Source organism: Phytophthora cinnamomi (assembly GCF_018691715.1).
Source record: "Phytophthora cinnamomi strain GKB4 chromosome Unknown Contig2, whole genome shotgun sequence".
NCBI lineage: Eukaryota > Oomycota > Peronosporomycetes > Peronosporales > Peronosporaceae > Phytophthora > Phytophthora cinnamomi.
The window spans coordinates 1,171,108-1,198,631 of NW_027150935.1; the positions used below are offsets into that span (position 1 = coordinate 1,171,108).

General features: G+C 54.1%; 7 protein-coding genes across 7 annotated transcripts; 4 read left to right on the forward strand and 3 right to left on the reverse strand.

Annotated features, from left to right (window-relative positions):
• Positions 1-2,077: 2,077 nt before the first annotated feature.
• IUM83_12347 (Pdc2p) lies at positions 2,078-2,486 on the forward strand (the record flags this gene model as incomplete). Its single annotated transcript, XM_067936968.1, has 2 exons — positions 2,078-2,253; positions 2,435-2,486. 2 exons carry the CDS (start codon positions 2,078-2,080, stop codon positions 2,484-2,486), a joined length of 228 nt encoding a protein of 75 aa, XP_067800218.1.
• A 9,381-nt stretch (positions 2,487-11,867) lies between these two features.
• IUM83_12348 (uncharacterized protein) lies at positions 11,868-12,389 on the reverse strand (the record flags this gene model as incomplete). Its single annotated transcript, XM_067936969.1, has 1 exon — positions 11,868-12,389. One exon carries the CDS (start codon positions 12,387-12,389, stop codon positions 11,868-11,870), a length of 522 nt encoding a protein of 173 aa, XP_067800222.1.
• A 3,551-nt stretch (positions 12,390-15,940) lies between these two features.
• IUM83_12349 (Anaphase spindle elongation protein 1) lies at positions 15,941-18,231 on the reverse strand (the record flags this gene model as incomplete). The annotated part of the gene is made up of 12 exons (XM_067936970.1): positions 15,941-16,090; positions 16,166-16,260; positions 16,340-16,464; positions 16,526-16,566; positions 16,646-16,897; positions 16,961-17,029; positions 17,099-17,233; positions 17,299-17,412; positions 17,493-17,570; positions 17,631-17,717; positions 17,787-17,885; positions 17,950-18,231. 12 exons carry the CDS (start codon positions 18,229-18,231, stop codon positions 15,941-15,943), a joined length of 1,527 nt encoding a protein of 508 aa, XP_067800260.1.
• A 289-nt stretch (positions 18,232-18,520) lies between these two features.
• Positions 18,521-19,378, forward strand: IUM83_12350 (Ribosomal protein S2; the record flags this gene model as incomplete). The annotated part of the gene is made up of 1 exon (XM_067936971.1): positions 18,521-19,378. The coding sequence occupies one exon, from the start codon at positions 18,521-18,523 to the stop codon at positions 19,376-19,378; it is 858 nt and encodes a 285-aa protein (XP_067800169.1).
• A 467-nt stretch (positions 19,379-19,845) lies between these two features.
• Positions 19,846-22,508, forward strand: IUM83_12351 (Transcription elongation factor S-II, central domain; the record flags this gene model as incomplete). The annotated part of the gene is made up of 5 exons (XM_067936972.1): positions 19,846-20,375; positions 20,476-20,608; positions 20,708-22,183; positions 22,254-22,406; positions 22,491-22,508. The coding sequence occupies 5 exons, from the start codon at positions 19,846-19,848 to the stop codon at positions 22,506-22,508; spliced, it is 2,310 nt and encodes a 769-aa protein (XP_067800168.1).
• A 235-nt stretch (positions 22,509-22,743) lies between these two features.
• Positions 22,744-24,102, forward strand: IUM83_12352 (twinfilin-like protein; the record flags this gene model as incomplete). The annotated part of the gene is made up of 5 exons (XM_067936973.1): positions 22,744-23,115; positions 23,197-23,415; positions 23,509-23,662; positions 23,743-23,861; positions 23,938-24,102. The coding sequence occupies 5 exons, from the start codon at positions 22,744-22,746 to the stop codon at positions 24,100-24,102; spliced, it is 1,029 nt and encodes a 342-aa protein (XP_067800170.1).
• A 213-nt stretch (positions 24,103-24,315) lies between these two features.
• On the reverse strand, positions 24,316-25,113 carry IUM83_12353 (Transmembrane protein; the record flags this gene model as incomplete). The annotated part of the gene is made up of 1 exon (XM_067936974.1): positions 24,316-25,113. One exon carries the CDS (start codon positions 25,111-25,113, stop codon positions 24,316-24,318), a length of 798 nt encoding a protein of 265 aa, XP_067800137.1.
• Positions 25,114-27,524: the final 2,411 nt, after the last annotated feature.

The following is a 27,524-nucleotide window of genomic DNA, read 5'->3' on the forward strand; positions in this document are numbered from 1 at the left end:
AGTATACAGCCAGCCTACTCATACAACAAGCCTACCCTGGCACGATGGGGCGCCTCCAGGGCTACGAGCGGCAGCAGTTCATTGAGACGGGCTTACCGAAGAAGGGCGACAGGCTCCAGCTTTGGTGCAAGCATTGTCATGCAGCTTACGGCGACGAACAAAGATCTGATCCTGCACCCGCGCCCAAGATCGTCATAGGGCGAGATACCAACTATGTGAGCCACCTCAAGCGTTGTGAGTACTACCTTGAGGCAGTCACACTGCGCAAGGTTGCCCCTCCTCCCTTTGATTGTGTTACTCTTCACGAAGCGTTGATGCGCAGCGCCCTGCAGCCTATACCCAGACCCAATGTGGCGAGGACCCGACATCGGGGGGATGACGTCAGTGATAGTGTTTCGACGGCTGGAGTTTCCACGGCCAGCTCCGACAGCCCAATTAGGTACGATTTGTCCGGTAATGTCCGGATATTGGCCGCCACTTGCCCCACAAATAAAGCCGCGGCTTTATCGATAAAGCCGCGGCTAAATTATAAAGCCGATCGGCTAAAAAATCGATAAAGCCGAAAAGCCGAAAATAAAGCCGCGGCTTTATCCAACACTGTGCACAGGGGTGGTCCTATAATTTTGACGCGCACTGTATGTGCGGAAAGGGGTACAGACGGGGGCGTGAATAAGGAACGGGTGTCATCCTATAACCTTAAAAACCTAATATTATGCAATTCTAGAGGGAAGAGCTTGAAGCACTGACATTGGCCATCGCCATTGGCCAGCTGGGCCTGCTGGCAGAGCTGGGTTTTGAATCTGGGCGGGAAATTCGAATCTCTGCATGTCTATTCCTTGGTCTGGTGCAGACTCTGGGCGCAGACTGCTACAGTAGTACGATTGCTACAGTAGTACCATGACATGATGTCAGTGGCATCCCACATCATGGACTTGTCTGTAAAAAGTACACTACCGTACATAACGGATACAGTAGCATCAAATAGCGAACCGTAAACCACGGTTTCACCGCTCAAGCTTCAGCAAAGGGCAAATTGTAGGTTCTGACTTGATTTCAGGATATTTTGCATATTTTTGGTATTTTGTCCTAAAATCCGAAAAAAACATGAGTTTGTCCTTAATTTGTTGCTGATCAGGGGCAACAATCTCCATTAAAGCCGTACCCGATGACATTGCGAGTCGCTCTGCAACAGCACCAGGGCTTTCTACGTGGTTTGAGGAGTCGCCACGACGTCTATGCTCGCTCACGACAAGAACTCCGAAGGTGAAGACTCCGCGGACGAACTACTCGAAAATCTGAACGAAATGATCTTTTAGGTCTGAAGTTTCCATTTAAGTTTTTATAGTATATTCTCTTCTATTTGTGTACCTTTCTTGGATGTATAAGCGTTCAATCCAATAGTATGCGGTACACAATTCGGCGTTATCCTTATCCGTATCTGCTGAACTGTCGTATTGTTGAACATTTGTACATATTGAGTGGACCGTCATTTTTTGTGTGGGAAATGACCTGTATAAAGATGTGTGCTCCTTTCCCTACAACTTCCTTCAATATTGAATGCGTTTGTGTCAGCGGGAGCGGAGGATGGTAGTTACTCGGGAAATGGTAGACTACGCTATTTCTACTTATACTTCTGGCGCTCGGTAAAGCTTTCGCTTCATGTTATTTGAGTTTTTTTTTTTTTTCACTTAAAGTCAACCGCTCGTATTTTGTGAAGGGCACCCATAAGTTAAGGTTAGATCCCCGGAATCAAAATTTAAGAATGATTCGGTGAATATGGTGTTTGCCAAATAAACTATACCGTCATGACATTTACAGTAGCCCAGTAGTCTCTTATAATTGAAGTTTTACTTCAGTATCTTGATAAAATGAGCATTTGAGTGTACAGACGGAGGCGTGAATAAGGAACGGGTGTCATCCTATAACCTTAAAAAAACTGATATTATGCAATTCTAGAGGGAAGAGCTTGAAGCACTGACATTTAGTCATCGCCATTGGCCACTGGCAGAGCTGGGTTTTGAATCTGGGCGGGAAATTCGAATTTGACACGAACAAGATGGAGCGGCAAGCACGGAGAATGCGCCTCACCAAGCAGCAACAGCTCGACCTCTGTGCAATGCGCACCCGCGAGCCAACGTGGAGCCTCGCGACGCTAGGAGAATGGGCTCGGGAGAAGTTTGCGCTGGACAAGGCGCCGGGCAAATCGTCCGTCAAGAGGATCCTGGACAACGAGAGCTCGCTCAAGCGACCAAGGTGTGCTCGCGTGGATCAAGCGGTGTGTACAGACACCGCGCCCACTTCCGACACATGGGTACACACATAAATTTCTAAAGTGACACGTATTCTTGCTAGAGATAAGATTTGACAATACTATTCCGCATATATGTTTGACAGGCGAAGAATGACCTCGTCCACTTGGACGTCGTCTCCGTAGCTGGTACGGAGACGACGTACAAGTGGACGAGGTCATCCTGGATGTAGCGTAGCGTCCATTGGCTGGAGGAAGGCTGTTGTGCTGGACGGGAGATGCTGCACGGTCACATTGGTCAGTGCTAGAGGGCCCACATCATGAAAGGACTAGTTGTCGAACAGTAACAGGATGTGGCGGTCCGCAGCCCGCATCTCGCGGTCAGCGCCACGCAGACACACGTCAGCACACGTCTGTCCAGGGCAAACTACGTGGTGCTCATGATGGCTGACGCGTTCTTCTTGATGGCGCTGATTGTGTTTCCCGCCCAAAATTACCTGTACAAATTGATTTTGATTTATATAAATGTGAAAAAGGTTATAGGTATACCCCCGTGTCGGAAGTGACAGCGCTGACTGTATTGCAAGACTGCGGCGAAGAGGCAGTCTGGAGACTGTGCTGCGAGCTGGACCCCTTTGTAATCGAGACATCGGACGCAGTCACGTGGTGCAGCAACGCGTGTAATGCGCTGGACGCCGTCGTAAAAGAAGCTCTTCTCATCCATGTTGAAGACATCAGTGGAGGAGTAGAGGCTAACAAGTTGGCGGAGACGCTCAAAGTCAGACGCCACCGCCTTTAGATCCACCTCTCCAGACTCCCCGTAAGATCGCCGCCACCGAACTCCATATCTTGCTTGGAGGTGCCGCAGCCAAGACCATCCAAGTCTAGGCTGTGACTCAGCCGGGATGCAAAGCCGCCCTAGCAGTCTTCGGGCATAGCAGACGATCATGTTGCCCGAGAGCGCCAGCTGGAACTCCTCGCAGAACGTGATGAACTCAATGACGCTCTGGTCCAGGCGCAGCTGATGAGGGGGGCGGCGCTTCTTGCGAGCCAAACACTCAGGGGTCATTCGCCGGAGGCTGCTCTCCGACTTCAGCACGCGCCCAATCATCTGCTTCGATGGCGTGTCAATTAGACCGAACTGGGCCGAGGCCCAGTTCGGCAATTGACTTGTAAGTCTCGTTTGGCATCGTGCGGTGCCGCTTGCAGACAGCCAGTTCTTGCTGCTTCGATAATCTAACACGCTTCTTGAACGCCCGTCTTCGTGTGGGTATCACAGGCATGGTTGCTGGAGAGAGAATGTGTGGAAGTGAATCAATCTTGGCGCCTTCCAACGTCATTTACGCGTGCAATGCATGGATACCGGATGTCCTCGGTTTGCGGTCTGTGATTGGCGGAATCGTTGTAGATACCATCTAATTGGCGGAATCCCAAGTTCAACCCTTCTTGTAGCAGTGCAAATGGCTACAACTTCAGTAACATCAGAAACAGAAGGTTATCAGCTGCTACCTGTTCTTTATTCAGGCAAAAGACTGTAGCAACAACATCAATGGTCTATGGTACCTACCCCGCCTGCACCAAAGCTTAATTTGCTCTGAAGTGCGCACTCCGCCCTCCCAGCATCTACAAAAAGTATTGATTGACCCTTGGGCCTCAATTAGAATTCAATTTTATTTCGAGCAACCTGGCTTCCTACTCACAGGGCTGCTCAGGTCGAAAAGTAGTGGCGGACAAGGTCGATCGGTGTATGTGGTTGAGTGGATATTTGGGTTCGAGAATTATTCACAAGTTTTGTTAGCAATAGTTTCCATGACCTGAACGCCTGTCCCGCTACGCAGCACCAACGTGGTTGTTTCCTCAGCAGCACGTGCGCTGGATGCCAAGACACTCAATGATCCGTGGGCTTCACTTTATTGGGTCGTCGATATCCACATCAAAGCTTCGGGTACACGTACACACACCGCACGCCCTCTGCTCTCCATCGCCTGAAGGCGGCTACACTATATTATAGCCGCTACTCACTGCAGAAGGTGGCGGCCACGGATCAACGATCAATGGACTCCGTCCGGTTCAGCATGCTATGTGCATATTCGGGATAACTCTTTTCCCGATGTACAATTCTGCTTGGTGGTTGCGGGTGGTACAGCGCTGGTGTTGGCAGTGAATCAACATGCGCGATCTTCCTGCCGCCTACCAACTGAGCATCCCATAAGTATCGATTGTACTCAAGAAAGAGTAGGGTCTCAAATGTTGTTGGGTGTTTTGCGCGGCGGTGAACGCTGAAAGCGAGACCTGCTCACGAGAACAGCCTCTGTCGCTTGGTCTCCTCCCTTGGTGTCAGCAGGACGCCCAATAGCTTGTGATTAGAGTGGTCTATCGGCTCCTCAATGTCCACGTAGCGTCAATGACGGTGTCACCGCGCAGTGAGTACCAGCCTCCATTCGTCAATCAAAATGTCGAGGGGATGACCGGCAAGTCGCTGGCTAATTCGATCTCCGTCGAGACAGCGACGCAATAGGGCGCGGAAAATGGAGTCCAGCGACGTGTGCTTTCGTGTCTGAGGATGGGAGCGTTCTTTACGATCTTCTAACAGCACTTGACACACCTGGTGCTACGTTGGGCGGGCCGTGCGGATCTCCATCTTGTTGGGGGACAAAAGCTTCGGAGGGAGGGCTAGAACTGTACGCAGGAAATCGAAGAATGAGGAATATAATGCCAATCTGATCCGCACTCCAGCATTGCTCGCGCCAAGCCCACCTCGAGCTACAATTGCAGATTCGGGCGTGAAGCATACCACTAACGTCGATAGAAGCGGTAGGAGTGCTCTAGGTGGAAATGGAAGGCTACCTACACGGTAGCAAAATGAACGGTAGCAAAATGAACCTGTATTTGGACGTGATTGGGGCCTTGAGCAAACAATAATTTTGTGTTTTAATCGCAATAATTGTTAGACAACTTGTTTTTCGAGCAACCCTACTAGAAGCATGAGGTGTCTCCTCACTGTTGTGTTGAGTTTTGTCTGTGTGTGTGTGTGTGTGTGTGTGTGAGAGAGAGAGAGAGAGAGAGAGAGAGAGAGAGAGAGAGAGAGAGAGATGTGGTACTGCCAACAGCGCTGTTCACAAAACTAAAGCCAATGTTGCAACCTGCAAGACAAGCACAGCTCTACGATGATTTACAGCCACTGGCAGCTGGATACTTCTGCTCGCAGAGTGAGATGTTTGGTTGCGCACGCTTACTTCGTCCGAATGAAGGACAGACTACAAGTAAGTTACAGCGAACTTACCACCCATTACTGCATATGAGAGGCATTTTATCAAAAGTATCACTATCGTGTTTTTGAGATTTTTCAACGAAGGACACAGGGCGGAAGCACGGCGTATTGGCTTCCTCTAGCGCTATTTAGCTCCTCTAAACTCGAAGAGGAAGGGAAGTTATGGCCGAGTGCCAGAGGCAACAAGTCCCGACGACCAAAAATTCGAATTTTTTTTTGTAGTTTCAGAAAGCTAAGATCCTGGGCTATCCGATAGACCAATCAACAACCTTCGAATCGAGCTAGAACACTCTGAAAACATTTCTAAGAAATGCTGGATTGACTTTATGAAAATGTTCTCAATAAAACATAAGTATCACAAACTATGTAGCCATGTCCTAGACAATAGCCTGCTTACCCTCGTCGTCGTCGTCGGCTTCAGCTTCAGCTTCTCTCTGCTTCCGTTTCTTATCTGTTTTTTTACGTCTTGCATGCTTTATTTCCAGCACAGTTTCGGTCATTTGCTCAGAGGTTTCTGGTAGATCGGATCGTCGCGAAATCGAGCTGGAACAAAGGGATTTTGTATGGCCTTTCGTAAAGAACTTTAGATGCGCTTCACTTAGCACTCCAAATTCAACTAGAAACATAAGATACCATACCACTTGAGAATTCTTATTCTGCCCGCCGCAATTGTCGGCCCACACAGTGACACGACCAGGAGATTCAGTTTTCTCCACGACATCGGCAGTGGCAGCGCTAAGAACTCCATAGAGATCGAGCGTATGATGCAGCATGCTAGTTACCTCGTTTGCTCCTTTGCCACCTTTTCTCTCTGAGTACACGAAGTGGTTGTAGCTAGAGTCGTTGGCGCAAAACACACCAAATAACGATAGATGTGAAGCGTCCTATGACCGACGCCATAGGCATTTTCAAACGCAAACTTGCACACCTTACCAATAAATGGTAAATAATACGAGAAGCGTTCGCGCTCACTCTCGCTGTAGTCTTTGCTGGCGAAGGCTGCCGACATCCCCAGAGCAGTCAACAACGACACCTGGCGCTCGCTCCTGGTCATCCTTGACAACGACATGAAGAAACGGATTGCAGCATCTTGTTTTCCTGTGAAACAATGCTTCGTACAGCATGCAACAGCTTCCAGTTTCTTCACGTGAGCAGCGACGTCTGTCAGCTCCTCAAGAAGAGGACCGCCCTCCGGGGTAGGAGGAGCGTCACCAGCTCTTTCGGGAGGCGCGGTTCCGTCTTCGCTCGAGCTGCTGCCGCCTCCTGGGTCATCAATCCAGTCTTCGTTGCTGCTGTCAGACATGCTTTCGCAGGAGTTCGTTTTGTTTTTGCTTGTTTTCTCAGCTCCTGGAAAACTGGACTCCTCACCACTCACCAACTTTCAAGGCCAATTACAAAAAACCTCAAAAACACGATAGTGATACTTTTGATAAAATGCCTCTCATATCACACAAGAGGAGACTCCAAGGGGATAGCCCTAGTGCATGTAGAGCTCACGCTCCAACTTCTTTCTCATTCTCAATTCTACCAACTCAATAACAACCAGTCTCCTACACCTCAGTCGACTTCCTAGCCTTCCGTAAGGTTATGAGCCCAAGGACGACCTGCACTGAAGAGTAACCAGACGTCATACGACTAGGCATGTGCAGAAAACCTCCGATACCGGATACCCGTGATAAGCGATACCTGCCTATCCCGATACCTGCGACGCGCGAGAACCTGCGACGTGTGAGAATTTGCGACGTGTGACAACTTCAACGTGTTGCACTCGTACCACCCTCAGGCTACCCTCCAGCAGAGATGAACCCCGATGATGAAATGAAACACCCAGTCAGGCGGAACCTTGACGCCGAGTTCAAGGCCGCTGCTACTGAGACCCCCGTCAAGACGGAGCCAGGCCCGCCCGACCCCGAGCTAGTGAAGCTGCGGGCAGAGGTGTCAACGCTGCGTAAACAAATAGCGTCCGCTGCAATGATGGCAGCAGAAATGGAGAAGATGCGGTCTGACTTTGCTCAGCTGATGTCAAGGCAAGCCGCAGCGAAGTCTCTCCACGATGCAGAGCTGGCAGAGCTGGCAGAGCTCAGGGCCCATGCCCAGGCCGCACCACAGCTGCATGCAGAAATTGTACAACTAAAAACAACGATCCACGCAATGAGGAGTGGAGCCCCGCGGCAGCCCCCCCCCCCCTGTCCCAGGGGCCCCGACCGCACCTACAGCACCCGCACGCACCACGCCTAAGATTACTAAGATCAAGGACGTGATGTGCCGTAAGTTTGATGGCCAAGAGGTGTACCTCGGTCTTGGACCGGGCTTCGAGGACTTCATCCTCGAATACGAGCAAGCACTCTATACTGAGTCGCTGCTAAACCAATCGCGTTGGACCTCGCAGATCAAAGCTTCCGTATTGGTCAATTTTCTGGCGGGAAAGGCTGCACGTTTCTTTCACTCCAACGTGACGCAATGGCGTATTAAAAATCCTGACTTCAACTATGAGAACTTCAAGGGCAAGATGAATTCTGAATTCGGCTGCCGACTTAACCAAGGGCAGCTATGCAAACGATTGACGTCCGGCAAACGTCCACAAGACAGCTGGTCCGACTATCTCGACTACTTGAAGTATGTGTCCCGTCTCATGACTGGTGACCATAGTCTACTGCTGCTGGAGACCTTCTGTGCGAATGCCTGCCCGGACCTCGCAAGTGTTCTCGTTGCTCGCATTGATCGCTCAAACGGAACTACCTCTCCGAAGCAGACCGCATCCTCGCACTACTCGTAGATTTGCGAGGCGATGGCCGCAACGTCCACAGGTCGCCAGAACGCCAGCGCCCAGCGAACAGCATGAAAAGAAAAATGGAGCCTACCAACTGCAAAAGCCCCAGCATCACGCCGGACAAAAACAACAGAAGCAAAGTCACCGAACTGGACAAGGACAAGCACTAGCAGCAGCTGCGAAACCTGTGCCTAAACTAGTATGCTATGTCTGCGACGAGGAGGGCCGCCGCGGACCTGTCTGCCCGGAGCTCAAGAAGGTAAAGCGCCTCGTGAAAGAGCGCGGACAAGCCCACAATGCTGCAGTGACCATCCCCGACCCACCTATCGATGCGACTAGCCAAGATGATGATGGAGGTCTCTGGTTGGCCGCCTCGGATAGGACGACCGTCGCTGAAGAATGGATACTCGACTCGGGTGCAACACACCATCTCTGCACCAACAAGAATCTGCTGTTCGGAGTCGAGCCAGCCAGCCTGAAAATCAAGTTGCGAACTCAGACACAATTACGGCAAACCTCAAGGGTAACTGCCTGCTGCGGACTAATGTCAACGGAGTTGACCGAACCGTCCTGCTGACGGAAGTTTACTACTGCGAAAACCTCGGTCGCAACCTTCTGTCGTTATCGCAGCTGAGACGACGTGGTCTCCGCTTCATTTTCGACGAGAAGTGCACATTTCACGGAAGTGATGGCAGTATTGTGGGAGAAGCAATCGAGCGTCGCGGCCTCTGGGTCGTAAATGCCTCCGCCGCTGATGTGAATAGCGATGACCCTCACGCTTATTTCGCAAACATTCCCGAAAGCTCCTTGCAGCAGTGGCATGAACGCTTAGGCCACGTGAACTACCAAGACCAACTGAAAATCGTCAACAAGAACCTTGCTACTGGGATGGAAATCAGCACCAAGAAGATAAACTTCTGTATGGCATGTGCTGAAGGAAAGCAAACACGCCACAAGCAGCCAACGGATGATACCTCTGAGTCAGCACCGACGGATGAACACGGTGCAGTTATCTGCATGGACTTGAAGGCTGATCTTCCCGCAGATCGCAATGGCCATCGCCACATCCTCACCATTGTCGACCACGCCACTAATTACAGTCAAGTGTGCTTACTGCATACAAAGGATGAGGCTTTCGACAATTTCGAGCGATTCGCAACTCAATTTCAGCGCCAGTTCGACATAGTCATCAAAGTCATCCGTACCGATGGTGGGGGAGAATTCGTCAATCGAGAATTCGAGGAGTACGCTGGACGATACGGCATCCGGCTACAGCACACGCAACCTGATACGTCCGCTTCGAACGGCAAAGCAGAAAGATTCCATCGGACACTGATGAATTCAGCCCGAGCCATGCTATGGGCATCCTCACTACCGAAACGCTACTGGGGTGACGCAGTTGTCTACGCCTCCTACATTCGCAATCGAGTCCCCACCCGTGCAAATGCGGACTACAAGTCCCCCCTTCACGTGCTCACCGGTAAGCAACCGAATCTCGCGCATATACTTCGTATTGGCTCCAAGTGCACAGTGCACGTCCCGCGCAAGAGCAAACGCAGTCTCATGAAACGCGCCGAAAAAGCAATCGTTGTGGGGATCTCTGACACGCAGAAGGGATACAAGTTGTTGCTGCCCCGAACCAAGCGGTTTATCACCAGCTCGGACGTACAAAATATCAACAAGCTGGACATCAACGAGCCTGAGAGCGCGGAAGTTCTCCAGAGACTGCATCATGAAGAAATCCACCCTGAAACGCCCAGCAACGAGGCCACCAACCAACCCGACGTAGGCGAAAATCACTCGGATCAACGTGGAACAGATGAATCCAGCGATGAAGTAGACGTCCCAGAAGATTTCGGACGGCCAATACCCGCTGGTGTACTGCGTCGAGTGTTTGGACGGTGACACACCGCTAGAACCGAAGAGTTCCAGCTCCCGAAGTCATTCATTGACGCATTTGCAGGGCCTGCCTACGTGCTTCTCACAATTCGTGCATTCGACCACATCAAAGAACCTAAAACACTCGGTGTGGCCATGCGCAGCAAATACTGGCGGCAATGGAAAGAAGCGATGGATAAGGAACTCGCCGATCTCCAAGCCAACGGTACTTGGAAACTTGTTGACACACCCGAAAACGTGAACCTAGTGACGGCAAAATGGGTGTATAAGATCAAGTTCTCGAGCAACGGTGAACTAGAGCGCTTTAAAGCCAGGCTCGTTGCCCGCGGCATCACGCAGAAGTTTGGAGTTGATTTTGATGCTACTTTCTCTCCGGTGCTCAAGCTGCTGAGCGCTTCAACATCGAAAATCTAGGGGAAGCTCAAAAATGTCTCGGTGTATGGCTCAAGCGCACCTCGGAAGGCATTATTCTTCACCAGCAGCAGACGATCGAAGAATTGCTGCAAAAATTTTGGCATGGAGCAGTGCCGCCCCGTGGCAACACCAATGGAAGTGAACCACCAATTCTACGATGAAACTTCGGAGCCGTTCACCGACACAAACCTCGTCCGTGAGGCTATTGGTAGCCTTTTGTGGCTTTCAAATTGTACACGACCGGACATCACCACCGCTGTAAACTGCTTGTCACGTTTCGTGGCACACCCGACAGTGATGCACTGGCGTGGAATCAAACGCGTACTGCGATACCTCTAGGGCACCATGAGTAAAGGACTCCTGTACAAGTTCGGCAACGGTCCGGGAGCACAGCTGCAAGCAGTCGTTTACTCTGACGCAAACTGGCTGGAGACCCCAACTCTGCAAAATCAACGAGCGGTGCAGTGTTGCAGATAAATTTGATGACCGTCTCCTGGGCCTCACGCAAGCAGACCACGGTCGCACTTTCGACTATGGTAGACGAATGTGTTGCTGCCTGCACAGCGATTCAAGATTGCATCGGCATCCGCCAACTTCTTGATGAACTACGCCTGCTACCTGAAGGCGCGTCCATTTTGCTCCGCGTTGATAACCAATCGGCCATCAAGTCCATGCAAAACGCAGTTTCGTCTCAACGGACCCGGCACCTTAACATCAAGTACCATTTCGTTCGCGACGCCATCATGAAAAAGGACGTCCACGTCGAATATTGCCCCACGCAACAGCAGCTCGCTGACCTTTTCACAAAGGCCACCGATCGGGTCATTTTCGAGCGACTCTGCTGCAAACTCCGCCTCGCAAGCCATGCTTGAGGGGGAGTGTTGCAACCTGCAAGACAAGCACAGCTCTACGATGATTTACAGCCACTGGCAGCTGGATACTTCTGCTCGCAGAGTGAGATGTTTGGTTGCGCACGCTTACTTCGTCCGAATGAAGGACAGACTACAAGTACAGCGAACTTACCACCCATTACTGCATATCACACAAGAGGAGACTCCAAGGGGATAGCCCTAGTGCATGTAGAGCTCACGTCCCAACTTCTTTCTCATTCTCAATTCTACCAACTCAATAACAACCAGTCTCCTACACTCGCTGTGCTCCTCAGTCGACTTCCTAGCCTTCCATAAGCCAACTGTGTGTTTTCACTACCGCTTATGACACTTCCTCCAACAAACAGGATCGAGCGAACGTGCCACTGAGTCCACTTACTCCACGGGATTAATGCTGGTCCAAATGGCTCCCGCCGAGTCGAGCTCCTTGCCAGCGTTACCGATGAAGCCACCAAGCTGGTAGCCAGAATTCGCAGTATCCTTTCCGATGAGGGCCGGATCAACCATAGGGGTACTTCCTGCGATCCAATTGCCTGCATTCGTGGTGAAGTTGATGTAGAAGATGCGCGTGTGACTGCCCTGCTCATCCCAGTGGGCCTCCATGTCGGTGACCCACTCACCCTTACCCAAGGTCATTGTGTTCGAGTCACCGCCGTAGCCGCCGTGGTACAAGGGGTTCTTCAGTCCCACAATCTCAAGACCGACGCCATTGACGCGCTTGCCAGTGCGGATCGTGATAGATTTGACCGCTTGTGCCGGCTTCACAACGTCCAGGTCCGAGTACTTGTTTCCGTGGGGACCGCCGTAGATCTCGCTCAGCATAACACCGTTCTGGAGCTCGGCAGCGCCAGTTGCGATAAGCGCCACCATCGTACGAGCCTGCAAGAGAAACATCATCGTTGTTGCTTGCTTGATCTTGTCTTGGGGGGGGGGGGGGGATTCGATAATGAGCTGGATAGCGCGACCAGTTGAAACCGCGACGGCAGCACTATTCGCGTGTCATCAAGACCACGAGCGAGCAGATCTCCAGCAGGCTTCGAGGACCCGGAGGTGGTTCCTCGGTTTATGTACACGCCAGACTGGCCCTTACCGATAAAAGATAGGATGGGTGGATCGGGTTATTCGTCCCTTGAAGTACTATACCTTTGCCCATCCAAACTAAGAATTGTTTCAAGCAAAGCGATACTGTAATATTTGACCTTTTCGCAAAATCGACACTACTGCTACTAATTACCAACGAATCAGAGAATACTTGCACACAAACCGAGACTGCGCCTCCGGTGTTTGAGTTGACCGCGCACTGTACTTGCAGGTTGGCGCCCTTTGACGGTGGCAGCACCAACGTAGCTCGCTTGCCCTTCTTGGCACGACCGCAGCCTCGTTTGCAGGAGACGTTGTACTTATAGTTGGTTTCATCGAAGTACTGTAGACGACGAAGTCGTCATCTTACTGGTGCTTCTTCAGCGCCTTCGCAAAGACCTGGCGTTTAGTCCTGTTGACCATGTTGTTGCATGTCATAGGCTCAATCCGCGTCTGTTTGACCGTGAATGCCATGTGACTTGGATCCAGTCAGCGCGGCCGGTGCGGTGGCAGCGACGACGCGGAGCTTCTCTCTCGGCTGGCGAGTGCTTGGGGAGTGAGGCTTGGCGGGACATCTGTGCGCGAGGAGGGGGACCGAGTTGTGAGAGACGCCTGCCTGGGTCAGAGCTCAGGGCTTCTCACCGCGCCTTCGCGCGCATTTTCGTGCTAGGGCGCGCTCACCACTCGTTCTGCGAGCGCGGGAGCGCGCAAACACCTGAGGCGCAGTCTCGGTTTGTGTGCAAGTATTCTCTGATTCGTTGGTGATTAGTAGCAGTAGTGTCAATTTTGCGAAAAGGTCAAATATTACAGTGTCGCTTTGCTTGAAACTATTCTTAGTTTGGACGGGCAAAGGTGTAGTTGTCGGTGGCAAGAATTGGATGATTGGGTTTCCTTGGTGAACTAGTGAGTTGTAGATTAAGCATATCGTTCCTTACATGGGGAGGTAGTATTACCGAATTTGAGAATTCCTACATGATACCCCAGGAACATTGAAGTTGTCGCGTTGCACTTGTACACGTATGGGGAGGTATTATAGTATTACCGAATTTGAGAATTCCTACATGATAACCCAGGAACGTTGAAGTTGTCGCATTGCACTTGAACACGAGATGTACAGGTGAAATGCACAAGAACACTCCTCTGATAAATGCAAATGCAACGATGCGCGTGTACTCATGTAGTTAGGCTTCTTCCTCGTCGGCAGTTCGTGTATCGATATCGCGATCAACCGATACGTTTGCAAGCATTGTCACCCCCTTCGCTACGTAGAGTTGGTCCAGCGAACGAGCTTTTCCTCACCTCCGGCAGCAATGTAGCTCCCGCCCCAATTGCACGAGAATTAAAGTGTACGGCTGCCCCCGACTCACATTGCTCTGCTATGAAGTCACGCTGCAAGAATCACGAGTAAATCTGCCCCTTTTTCGGAAGACCCTGGCATTCTGCAAGCTCTTTGCAAAAACACTGGTTGTTTTGGCTCGGCTCTGCTGCATTACATGCTGTCATCGAGTGGTGAGCTGGGCGCACCGCTGAACATGATTGGCTAGTGAGGGATGTGCTTTAGGAGATATGTCTGCTGTAGGAAATCTCAACTTCAGAAAAGCCAAATCTATCATTGTCTGTAGAAATTCTAAAAATGGAGCTGCAGGTGGTGTCAGAAGAGGTAGTGTATGTTGGAAATGGACACACAGTCGGATCCTAACTTGAAAGATGCCAAATCCAAGTGGCATCAAGTGTGTACCTCGTTTCGAAACGAAAACAAAGGGAAAAGATTGGGTGGAAGGATGTGCTGAACTGTTGTTTTGTTAGAAATGTGGCCTCGAAACCATATATATAATAGGTATATATCCCTCTACTGGTACTGCTCCTGTGGGCCTGTAGCCGATGTGGTTATGGAGGCGCGGGGCCGCTATACATCTAATGTAGCTGTACACGGTATAACGTCCATTGTGATGACGGGAGAAATCAGCGCTGAACTGGTACATACTAGTATGGGCGTGAGCCTCACACGATTGAGCAAAGGAACCTGTACGGCTTTTACTGCCTCACTCAGGTGCCTATATCAGTATACTTAAGTAACGGATAGCATCAAATAGCGCATCCTTCCCAAATTGAATACATCCTCTCAAATCTGATAGAAATTGTTGAATATACAAAGCTATTGTACCTACACCAATTTGTAAAGGACAAATCGCAGGACAAAAACGATTCTGACTTGATTTCAGGATATTTTGTATATTTTTGGTATTTTGTCCTAAAATTCGAAAAAAGCATGAGTTTGTCCTTAATTGTTGCTTATTAGGGGCAACAATCTCCATTAAACTGCTTATAAAGCCGTACCTGATGACATTGCGAGTCGCTCTGCAACAGCACCAGGGCTTTCTTCGTGGTTTGAGGCGTCGCCACGACGTCTATACTCGCTCGCGACAAGACTCCGAAGGTGAAGACTCCGCGGACGAACTACTCGAAAATCTGAACGAAATGATCTTTTAGGACTGAAGTTTCCATTTAAGTTTTTATAGTATACCCTCTCCTATTATGTACTTTTCTTGAATGTATAAGCGTTCAATCCAATAGTATGCGGTACACAATTCCATTAAGTTAGTAAATATCACTGCCAATACCGTATAGAACTTGTTGATTCCGACATTGATGTTTGAGTAGGGTAGGGGTACGAAATACCCTATCAAATATCATATCCACCCGTAATATTTCATAATAATTTGATGTACCTACGCTCCGTTCCTTCTCTAGTAGACTGTGAAAGGGATTCCCAAAATCAATGCATAAAAGCTGTTGTTTTCCCCTAAGTACTAGTATAACGAATTGCCCCTATGTTTGTGTTTTGCTTACCTGGTAATGGCGCTGTTCAGACAACGCTTGGAACCTGGAACCTGACAAAAATTAGTGACATTTTGCCCTGAAACCTGAGAAAAGGCCACTAAAAACACCAGGAATAACCCGCTTCAGTGCCCTTTCTCAAAAGTTCCTGGAATCTGGGCCTTCTACAATCAAATAGAAAGCCTACCTCCCTCCCTGTCAGAATCAATGTTCGAAATGATTGTGCGCTAGACTCGCTCGTGTAGCTGAACACGCGGCAAATCCTGGAACCTGGGGCTTTTTTCTCAGGTTCCAGATCTCAGTTTTGTCTGAACGGGGCCATTGGCCCCGTTCAGTCGATTGATAAGATCAGCGTTGTGTCAATTCTCATTGAATAATAGTCATTTTTGTTGATTCAAACAAGAGTATAGATTTCATCAATCAAAGTTCTCTGCTCAGGATTTCACGATCACGAACAGTTACGCGAAATTGGTCAAATGTTGCGCATACACGTATACAAGTCACCAACAATATAGCCGGGCTGCTGTTGCCTACGACTTGGCTCGTCTCGCGAACGTGGCTCGGATGAAGTTTCGCCAGCGGGGGCGCTCAGCGGCCTGCGGGTCCGACCGGCGACGACGAAGCTGTGTCTCTACATCCTCAATACGCGGGGATCTGCGTTCCTCAATGGAATGGCGAGTCTGTTTAACAATTGTACCACGTGACATCACACGACTGCAGTACAACACACCAACTCGGCTGGATCCTCTACCAACCTGAGCGCCAAACGAGGTTTGATTGTCCTGCACTGAGTTCTCCTCCTTACCGTACTCGTGGTCATCTGCGCGCATCTGCTCCAGGTACGGCTGACCTGAGTAGATACTAAGTGAGTACTTGCTTCAACGTCAAAAATTCTGTTTGCATCAAAGGGAATGATAGGAGCAAAGTACCGTTCCAGCAGAAGACTACGCCCGTTTCCTTCTGCCACTTAGCAATGCGATTGTGTAGTATCGCGGTGTACTTTGGCAGCTCGCGCTCAATGCGCAGTCGCGTTCTCTCGTCGGGGACGCCGTGCCTAGATGCGCACAGGACAATGAGAACGACTGCTCCAAAACAATCGCCACGGTGATTCGTACTCGGCGCGAACTTGAAGAACCTCTTCGCGCTTGACAACGTACTAACACAAATTCAAGCTCAAAGTGATCCGTCTCCGTGTAAATGGCGGGAGCCCCCCCCCCCCCCCCCCCCAAACGTACATTGGTCAGAACCCTCATGCCAAAAAGTTGTCGCTTCAGCCGCTCGGCCTCTTTCTCGTGCGCGCGGAAGACCTTGTAGGACAGGTCTGAATTCGGTGTCGTCATCATAGCTGCGAAGTACGAGCGCTGGTCGGAGCTGTAGCCGAGCAGATCCCAGTACTCTGCGATGGTGTTGCGCAAATTCGTCACCTGGACAGCAGTCGCAGCAAACCGCTTATGGTGACGTTGGAGCCTTGTCAACTCCGCCTCGCACTACGAATATAAAGCAGTGTATCAGGACACCTAGATCGACAAGTCGTGAGGCGCACGGCTTACCGATGCGAGAGCAGCTCTACTAACTCCTTGCACGGTCTTTCGAAAGCGACTCCGCTCGTCTTCAGAGATCTACGCACAGACCAAAGCGGTCGGTTCCCGAACACCACAAAGTTTGAGGAGAAGCCTTGCCACACGCACCTGCAATTTCTGCCACAGATCTTGGATCTCCCCGAGCATCTCTGCCAAGCTCGCTTCTCGCTTGACCTTGAGCTCACGGAGCTCGACAGTTCGCTGCGATATCTTCTGCAGCATCTCGGGGGTTAAATCTCGCTTCTAGGAAACAGCACACGCAAAGGTTAGCACAGCAGATTACGCATCTTCAACTCTCGCAGCGTGACCTTCAAACGGGCATTTACGTCAGCCTCGAAAGTACAATCCGCAGGAATTTGCAGCTCGCGAGCCAGGCTCACGCACTCGCCGACAGCCTCCAAGAGCGCAGCCCTCCGCATGTGCTACACACCATGTTTACAGTCGAACACATTTTGAGCAAGCGCACGCCCACATCGAGCCAATCCATCCAGCCGCAGCGTACAACTTCGCGCGACTTGGTAGCCACCAGCTTCTGCAGCGTATCTCTGTACTCCTCGCTCAGGTCCGACGCGTCCGTAGGCTAAGACCGCCAGTTAGAGTACGTGCGCGTCGCCATTGGAACACAACAGCCACAACGTACCAGTGCGGACGTGGTGCCCAGCTTGGCATCCATTTGGGCCAAGTGCTCTCGGAGCTTGCTGACTTCGTCCACTCGGCTGGCGCGAACCTGCATGCCGCCACCCCCAGTGAATGCCAGCACAGAGCAGAACCTCGCAGAGCTGAGCCACCCTCGTACACTGTCCAGAAACTTGAACTCCATCTCCAGCGCGGCAAGTCTGTCCCGCAGCGGCCCACAACAGAGCTGGTCCAGCGGCCGGATCATCCGCCCCGCCGACTGCAACAGGAAGCATCCAGTGTCAATCAGCGCAACGGTGCAGTCCGTCTTTTATCCCAAGCACCTCGTCGCCCCGGAACTGCGCCTTGATGGCCTGCACGTCCCTCTCCAGCTCCACCACACGGGCGGTGGCTCGCTCGACTTCTCTGCGCCAGGCGTTCACTCTCTGCTGGCAGCTCCGCTTGACCACGGCGGCCAGAGCGCTCTTCTGCTGCAGCACCTCGTCCGCGGACAGCCCGAAGTCCTCCCACAGCGGCCGGAGCTGCGCCAACGCGTCGCTTGCTGCGGTCTGTGCGGACGCAGCGACGTCCACGTCGTGGCCGTTGGATTGCTGGTGCTCGGCCATGGCTTTCGTCCTCTGGATTGCTGGCGCACCGCGAATCGATCTGGTGGCATCGCCACCTTGAAGTGCTGACGTACTTGCAGCGGTACCCTGTACCGTTCATGTGCACCACACCAACTAACGTCAAGGTTTTATCTCCACAATCGCCCGAGGTTTTTCCTTCTGCGAGCTCATGTGGGCCACGCCAATGAACACCCCAGCCATTGGCTGGCGGTGGCCGCAAGTGCCTGCCCCTGTGGCCAGCCGCTCACAATTCATCGCTCTTTGGAAGGAACAGGAATCGATCGCAGCCATGGCTACCCAACGTGAGGAGGACATCAAGATGATGCTGGCCGCCCAGGTCCACATCGGCACGCGCAATGCCGACTCCAAGATGTCGGACTACATCTGGCGCCGCCGCAACGACGGCATCCACATCATCAACGTGGGCAAGACGTGGGAGAAGCTCATGCTGGCCGCGCGCGTTATCGTGGCCGTGGAGAACCCGGAGGACGTGATCGCCATCTCGGCCCGCCCGTACGGCCAGCGCGCCGTGCTCAAGTTCGCGCAGCACACGGGCTGCCAGGCCATCGCCAGCCGCTTCACGCCCGGCACGTTCACCAACCAGATCACCAAGCAGTTCCGCGAGCCGCGCCTGCTCATCATCACGGACCCGCGCACCGACTCGCAGGCCGTGCGCGAGTCCTCGTTCGTCAACGTGCCCGTGATCGCCTTCTGCGACTCGGACTCGCCGCTGCAGTTCGTGGACGTGGCCATCCCGGCCAACAACAAGGGCAAGCTGTCCATCGGCCTGCTCTACTGGCTGCTCGCCCGCGAGGTGCTGCGTCTGCGCGGCACCATCTCGCGCGCGCTGCCCTGGGACGTGGCCGTGGACCTGTTCCTGTACCGCGACCCGGAGGAGCTCAAGAAGGCGGAGGAGGCCCAGGCCACCGCCGCCGAGGAGGCCCAGGCCCGCGCCGGCTGGGGCGAGGCCTCGCAGACCCCTGCCGAGCCCGCTCTGTACGCCGCTGAGCCTGCCGCCGCCCCCGCTGCCAACGCCGAGTGGACCTCGGCCGGCAACACGGAGTGGTCGGGCGAGGCCGGCGCTGCCCCCGCCGCCACGTCCAACTGGGACGCCGCCGCCCCCGCTGCCAGCAGCGGCTGGGACTAAGCGTCCTGCCGCCAGCTCTGGACGGTTCGTTGCTCTTGATGTGCTGCAACTCACTCCACCAAGGACCTCGTTCTTTTCGACGATGAAGTACGCTCGGAGCGTCTTCGCGGGGTGACGCTGCGCTCTGCTGTGGCGCGTGGGCGGCCGCATGGAATAGACGACGGTGTTATGCGATGGCACCTGGTTAATGCGACCTCAAGCTCCCGCCGCAGCGGAGGGCTCGACTAATACACTCCTCGATAACCTCCGAAACCCTTTTCTCCTCCTTCAATCTGCCGCATACAATCCGCTCTATATTCTGCCCTTCAACGGTAGCTCTACCTCGTGTGTGTCACACCATCTTTTTCGAGAACGTGGAAGATCCGCCATACAAAGCGCAAGTGAAAAATCGGCCCACCCGCCCAGTGGCTGCCCTCGCCGCATCGCACAAGGAAGAAATCCGAGCCAAAGGCAGGCGAGAGAAGCCCATGAGCGAGCAGCCCCAGCAGGCCGCGCCGGAGCCGCCGGCCCAGGCCCAGGCGGAGCACACGATGACGGTGGACGCCGTGGCCGCCGAGGCCGAGGCGCAGCAGGCCGCGGCCAAGCGCAAGGGCGGCGAGGACACGCCGCGCAAGCGCCGCACGCCCAGCCCGCGCGCGGCCAGGAGCGACAAACCGCCGGCCGAGGGCGACGAGACGGAGTCGGAGCCCGAGAAGCAGCCCAAGAAGCGGGCCAAGACGGCGGCCAAGGGCGCCAAGCGCGGCCCGGGCCGCAAGAAGAAGGCGGAGCCCGCGCCCGACTCGGACGACGAGCAGCGCGAGGTGGAGCGCAAGGTGGCGGCGCTGGGCGACGACATCAAGGGCCGCTTCGGCCAGGTGGTCTGGGCCAAGATGGGCGGCTACCCGTACTGGCCCTGCATCATCACGGACCCGCGCCTGCTGCCCAAGAAGCTGCAGGACACGGCCGTCAAGGCGCTGGAGACCAAGTTCCTCGTCTTCTTCTTCGTGTCCAACAACTTGTACGTGCGGGCCGCGGAGCGGGGAGGGCCGCTGGTGCTTGAGCTGACGCTGACATGTTGTTGCTGTGTGTTTTGAACTGCTGGTGCTGCCTGCTGGCAGCGCGCCGGTGTCGTTCAAGATGATCGAGCCGTGGGACGACGCCAAGTTCAACTACAGGGAGGGCCACCCGGAGAAGGACTCGAAGGCGCCCAAGCGGCGGGTGAAGCTCATGGCGGCGATCGAAGTGGCGGACGTGAGTGCAGGCAGAGCTGAAGGGAGGCGCATTTGCCGCAATGGCCTCTGACTGGGGAGTTTGCGTGTGGGGTTTTGTGTTTGTGTTGTGTGTGTGCAGAAAGAGATCAAGCTGCCCATCGAAGAGAGGGCGGACGGCCTGCTGAAGCCGGAAGAGAAGGTGGAAGAAGAGGAGGGGGCTGCGGTCGAGCCCCCTCCACCTGTGAAGCGAAAGCCCGGCAGACCCCCGAAGAACAAAGCAGCAGCCGCCAAGCCGGCGCCGAAAAAGACGCCGAAGAAGCGACAAGCGAAGGGAGAAAACGCAGAGGAAGCGGCAGATGACAAGGGTGGAAAGGAGACGGCGGTTGCAACTACGACACAGGAAGAGGAGGAGGATGCGGCGGGCCCGACGCTGAGCAAGGAGGAGATTAAGGCAAAGGTAGCGAGTCGCAAAACGCCCAAGAAGAAGGGAGCAGATGACGGTGCGAACGCCGCGGGAGGGTCCGCCAAGAAGGCACCTAAAGCTACTGTCAAGCACTCGAAGTCGAATGGCTCTGCTGAGATTGACAGCAAACGCAAGAAGGAGATTGAACTGGTGGTTCCGCACAAGACCGTGAAGTCAGCCGATATTCGCGAGATGACCGAGGAGGCAGCCAAGAAGAAATTGAGTGGCTCCAAGCCGAAGACGAAGAAAGACAAGGGAGAGTACAAAGTGGGCGATCTTGCTTTATTCGCGAGCAAAATGGCACGATTGCATGCGAAGGAGTCGACGCGGAATAACGACGAGCTAGTTGCCATGATGCAGGAGTTGTTTAGAGAAACGCTCATGTACCGTTCGGATGTCGAGCGGTCAGGCTTGGCTGCAATTATTGCGACTTTGCGCAAAAGCTTAAGCCCCACGGTCGGTCAAGCAGCAAGCGCACTCCGAAAGCACATGATCAAGATCTTGAACAACGACACAGAGATTTCCCATTTGGGCAAGAAAAACCACAACGATGCTGTCGCACACGGTACGAAGAAACGGAAGGCTGAGAACGGAGCTTTTGTGAAGTCGGAAGAACACCAGAAGAAATCTACGAGCGAGCCACCGCCTGCACCCGCAGCCAATGGTGATGCCAAAGACAGCCCCACAGTCATGTCACCACCTACCAAGTCTCCTTCACCTTCAAAGAAATCAGACAACGCGACAACAAAGATCGACGCAGTAACGACCAAAGAAGAGAAGGTGGCGGCCACAGAGACGGTAGCAACTAATGATAAGGTTGTGGTGACCAAGGTGGAGAAAGTGACGACCAAGGAGGAGAAGATAGTTAGCAAATCCGGGGAAGATGTGGTCGTGAAGGATGCTCCTTCGAAGGATCCGCCAGCACAGGGTGAGGATACTGCTGAGAAGCCCGAAACAACTACGGAGGACAATCAACCAGCTTCGCCTGTGAAGGAGGCGGAGAACTCTGCCGATGGTGCGGCGAAAGACAAGGAGGACATTTTCGAAGCACCAGAGCATGTGGACAAGAATCGAAAGATTTTTGCGGAGATGCTGAGTAAAATCCTAGACCACGAAGGATCAACGCGTCGTGACCTGGCGCAGGAGATCGAGGTGCGCTCACTCATCTGCTGTTGCTACACTGCCAATATCTAACTAAGCGTTGTTGTGAATATGTTGGCAGGCCGCTTTGTTCGAGCGCTTCAAGGAGAGCAACGACGATTACTTGACGCAAGCGCGGATCATAATCTTTGGCCTGAAGGAGAACGAGCCCATGCGGGAGCGACTCTACTCTGGTGCCTTGCACTGCCTCGAGTTCGCATACGCCGACGATGCGGTACGTGCACTTACTTGCTGACAACACCGATCGCGGAGAACCTAACTGACGTTCACAATGGTCTGGCTCGTGCCTTTTTTGCAGTTCTTCAAGGCGGAGTGATAGGACGTCGCCGCAAGTGTAAACAGAGAGCTGTAGGAACTTACTCATTGTTCGTCTTCTGGCGTTATCAGCCGACACCCCAGCGTTCGGAGAGCAGGCAAAAAAATGTCATGAGATCAGAGTTCGAACTTGTCCACCTCTGCTGTTGCCTTCCCTCGTGTTGGTATGCTCCAGGAGGGGTTTGATGCGCCGCAATCGCCTCCCGATCTGACTACGAGTGTATCAATCCTCGATCATGGCGAGAGCGAACCTGCTGCTGAGCGAAGAGCTGGAGCGCGCGTTCGCCGACGCGCAGAGCGGCAAGCTGCGCTACGTCAAGGTGAGCATCGACGACGAGTCGTTTGTGCTGGGCGCGGCGGGGCCCGCGACTCCCGACCCGCGCGCCGACGTGGCGCAGCTGGCGGCGACCGCGCTGAGCGCCGAGCAGGCGGCGTTCGTGCTGCTGTGCCCCGACACGAGCGTGGCGGCGCTGCGCTGGGTGCTGCTGGCCTTCGTGCCCGAGGGCGTGAGCGTGCGCGACCGCATGCTCTACTCGTCGTCGCGCGACTCGCTCAAGAAGCAGCTGGGCTTGAACTACTTCTCGGGCGAGTTCCACGCCACGGAGCTGGTGCGTGAGAGAGCTAGAGAGAGAGGGAGAACGGTAGAGCGGAGGGGGTGACGGCTGTGCTTTTGTTGCTGGCTGAGGTAGAGCGAGGTGACGTGGGAGAGCTTCCTGGAGGCCCGCAAGAAGCAGGCGGCGGACGCGCCGCTGTCCGAGTCGGAGCGGCTGCTCAAGGAGGCGGCCATGCTGGAGCGCGACACCAACGTCAAGTCCAGCGCCATGGGCGTCGTGCCCTTCGAGATCACGCAGAACGTGCGCGACAAGCTGCGCCTGCTGCAGGACAACAAGTTCGACTGGATCGCCATGGTGAGCAGAGCAGAGCAAGGAGCAGTGTAGTGTGGTGTAGGGTGCTGGGGGGAAGCGGATGCCGACTGTGTTTGGTGCGTCTTCAACTTGTAGAAACTGAGCGAGGACAACGAGAGCGTCGAGGTGGTCAAGAGTCTGGAGAGCGTCGAGCTGATCGACGTGCCTACGACGCTCGACCGCCGCGCGCCGAGCTTCGTGGCCTACCGCTACCGCGGACCCGTGGCCTCTGGCGCTGCGTCGGCATTGAGTGAGTTTGATTCGATGTCCACGGATCATCGTGTCTTGAGACTTCGCTCTACTAACTGTGGTTCTTGACGAATGCGGCAGTTTTCATGTACGTGTGCCCGGAAGACTCGCCTGTGCGCCTGAAAATGGTCTACTCGACGTGCAAGGCCACCGTGCTGTCTGTGGCTAACGAGCAGCTCAACATCACGTTTGACCACACGGTAAGCAGATACTACTCGACGCGTCTTCGTGCCGAAAGCCTCCTGCGTTGACATGTCTTGCCATCTCCCCGTTCAGATCGAGATCAACAACCCGAGCAGCGCGGTCGACGACATTCGCTCGGAGTTGGCGCCGCCCAAGACCGAGGAGGAGCTCAAGCCGCGCGAGTTCGCTCGTCCTGCTGCTCCTGGCGGTCGCGGCCGCGGTCGAGGAAGAGGTCGCGGGCCTCCTGGCGCGCAGTAACCTACGAAGACTCTCCGCTAGACGTGACCAGTGCCGACAGCAAGCCAACTCGAGAAGCAGCACAATGGATAAAGCGTGAAGTGATCGAACGGCACCGTATTCAACCGATAGACCCCACAGGCTCTAGCCTGTCGCCTGAGGTCGTCCCTACTCCTGCTCTCGAGCATCTCCAGCACGTCCCAGCCAACCCATGGCCGTGCCGTCAGCACGTGTTTATCTCCTACCTTTCTTCTTGCCCTTCTTCTTGCCGCCGCCCGAGCTGGCCGTGGCCGCGCCGGCCGCCGCCGCCGCCTTCTTCTTGGCCTCGTCGGCCTCCCGCTCCAGCCGCAGCTTGCGGCTCTGCAGCTTGGGGATGAGCTCGGCCATCTTGAGCATGAGCGCCTTGCGCGTCGGCACGTCGGCGTTCTCGGGCGAGCCGTCGTCGCGCACGAGGCGCACGCGCACGCGGCCCGACACGAGCCAGTCGCGCGGGTACTTCTTGGCCGGCTCCAGCACGTGCGGCAGCTGGAGGAACGTGCAGACCTCCGACATCTCGTCGGCCAGCGGCGCCTCGCACGCCTGCAGCTGCGGCACGCGGCGGCCCTGCTGCACCGTCTTGCGGCCGTCGATGTAGTTCGGGTAGAACGTCAGGAGGCTCGCGGTGGGGGCGCCCTCCGCCAGGCCGTACGCGTAGATGAGCTTGGGCCGCGCGGGCTCCATGGGCGGCATCATGCCGGGCATCCCGGGCATGCCAGGCATCATGCCGGGCATGGCCCCCATGGGCGGCATCCCGCCCATTGGAGGCATCCCAGGCATCCCGCCCATGCCCTGCATCATCTCCATCATCTGGGACATATCGGGCATGCCGCCGCCGCCGCCGCCCAGCATGCCCATGAGGTCGGCCGGGTTGAAGGCGCCCGGGAGCGGCCGCGTGCGGCCCTGCGCGGGCGCCGGCTGCGCCATCGGGATCGCATTCGAGTCGTAGCGCTCGCCGGCCACGTTGGGCTTGGCGCGGCCCTTGGTGCGCACCATTGCCGTCGCCTGCTTCTGACTGTGGCCAGCGAGGGCGCCTGCGGATCCCAATATCAGCTTCGACGGGGAACTGGTCCCCTTCGCTAAGTACGACTGGTGGTAGAGTAGTAGACCAAAGATTAGTAGCGTTAGTAGTGCTTTACTATAGTACTGGTGGCTTGGCCGATTAGTAGTGCTAATTGGATAGTAGAGAGAACAAAGACCATTAGTAGTACTAGTTAGCACTACTATAGTTCCCCAAACTTCAACCCATGTGAGATCTTCGTAGGGCGCGAAAATTGGTGGCTTCACGGCCTCCCCCACTCGCTCCGTCGCTCATTTCTCAGTTTGCGGCGCAAGCAACAAACCCATGAAGCGCACTAAGATTGGCTATCATTGGAGGGATATAGCGGAGGCATCTCCTTGCTGTGTTTGTGGCGGTCAGGTACATCATTTGTGCAGCAATGAGCTCTGCACGAAGCCAGATGTCGACCCCTCGAAACGGTAACAATGCTGGGGTAATACCTTCGCGTATGATCTGTTTCCCCTAACACTATCTGAATGCAGGTTCTGCAGTCGCTTGTGTGTGAGCAGATTCTTCAATATTGACAGTGATTCCCAGAAGCTTACACCTAATCACATCGTTCACAAGCCGCCTAAGAAAATGACTGACTCGGTTTTGAATATGATACACTGCTGAGAGAAGCCTACTACCCTATGGGGGCTGGGACTCGCTGAAGTCGAGTCCCTATTACGAATTATTGAGGGAGTACAAAGACGTACTCCCGGAAGAGATTCCTGCGGAGCTTCCGCAGGATAAGTGCATTCAGCACGAGATTGATCTCGTGCCGGGCACGAAGTATTGTGTTACGCGGCAGTGGCCACTGCCGCGAGATCGAGTGAAGGCGATCGACGACTTCTTTGAAAGTCGTCGCAAAGCTGGACAAGTGCGGGAATCGAAGTCCCCGCACAGTGCTCCGACGTTCTGTGTCAAAAAGCCACAGGGCGGATGGCGCATCGTTCACGCGTATAACAAGCTGAACGATGCGACGGTACCGGCGCAGACGCCGATACCGCGAAAAGATGGTATCATCGATTCGATGGCCGGGAGTACCGTTTACAGTGCTCTCGACTTGCGAGATGGATTCTATCAGATCCTAAAGCGTGAGAGCGATATCCCTCTCACGGCAGTGAGCACGCCAAGCGGCATGCTCTGGGAATGGCTAGTGATGCCACAGGGGCTTAAGAACTCCCCTGTGACCTTCAACAGGTGCGTGACGCACTTGTTGTGCTCGGTGCGCGACTTCGCACCGAGCTACTTCGACGATGTGTTCATCCACAGCCGGGCTGTGGACGGGAAGACCGACGTAGAGATGCACAGGGTGCATCTCCGGAAGCTACTTGAGCTTATGCGAAAGCATAAGCTCTACGCGAACCTGAAGAAGTGTTTCTTCAGGGCGAGCGAGATACCCGTCCTCGGGTGTCTCGTAGGGAAGAATGGTGTTCGCCCTGACCCGGAAAAGGTCAGGGTGATCAATGAATGGCCAACGCCTTCAAGTGTCAAGGAACTGAGGCAGTTCCTTGGCTTGGCCACGTACTTGTGCAAGTACGTGGAGGATTATGCGGGCAAGATCCGCCCGCTATTACAACTTCTTAAGAAAGAAGCCGTGTGGAATTGGACAGCCGATTGCCAAAAGGCATTCGATGCAGTCAAGCGGGGCTGGACCGAGGCACCGATCTTGGCAGTGGCTGACCAAGATCGCCCATTCCACGTCGTGTGTGACGCATCCGACTTCGCGATCGGATGTGCGTTGATGCAGCACGATCACGAGGGCCGTGATCGCGTCGTCTACTACCAATCGCGTCAGCTGAAGCCAGCTGAGCGCAACTATCCGGTGCATGACAAGGAACTCCTTGCCATGAAGTACGCACTCGCAAAGTTCCGAGTGTATTTGCTTGGAAGTAGACCATTTGTGGTCTACACCGACCATGCTTCACTGCGTACCGCAGTGAAGTCGCCACTCATATCACAAAGAATGGCGAGATGGCTCTCATTCTTTGTGGAGTATAACTTCCGGGTCGAATACAAACCCGGAAGATTGAATGTAGTGGCCGACGCGTTATCACGTCGGCCGGACTACGCAGAAGCTGCTGACGTCAATGCCATTGACGCCATGCGATCGAGCAAACCCACATCGTCTCTGTTGGACGATGTGAAGGCCGCGTACGCGCACGACGCGGACGCGAAACTCTTGTTGGCCTATGGCACAACACCTTCTGACAAGGCTCGTCAGAAGTTGCCTAAGCACCTTCGTGCGCGTGCACACCGATATCGGGTGCACGACGGACTACTGCTTTACAATGCAGTCGACGACAACGCGGATCGCGTTGTCGTACCGAATGACCATGACCTGCGACTCAGGATCATGTAC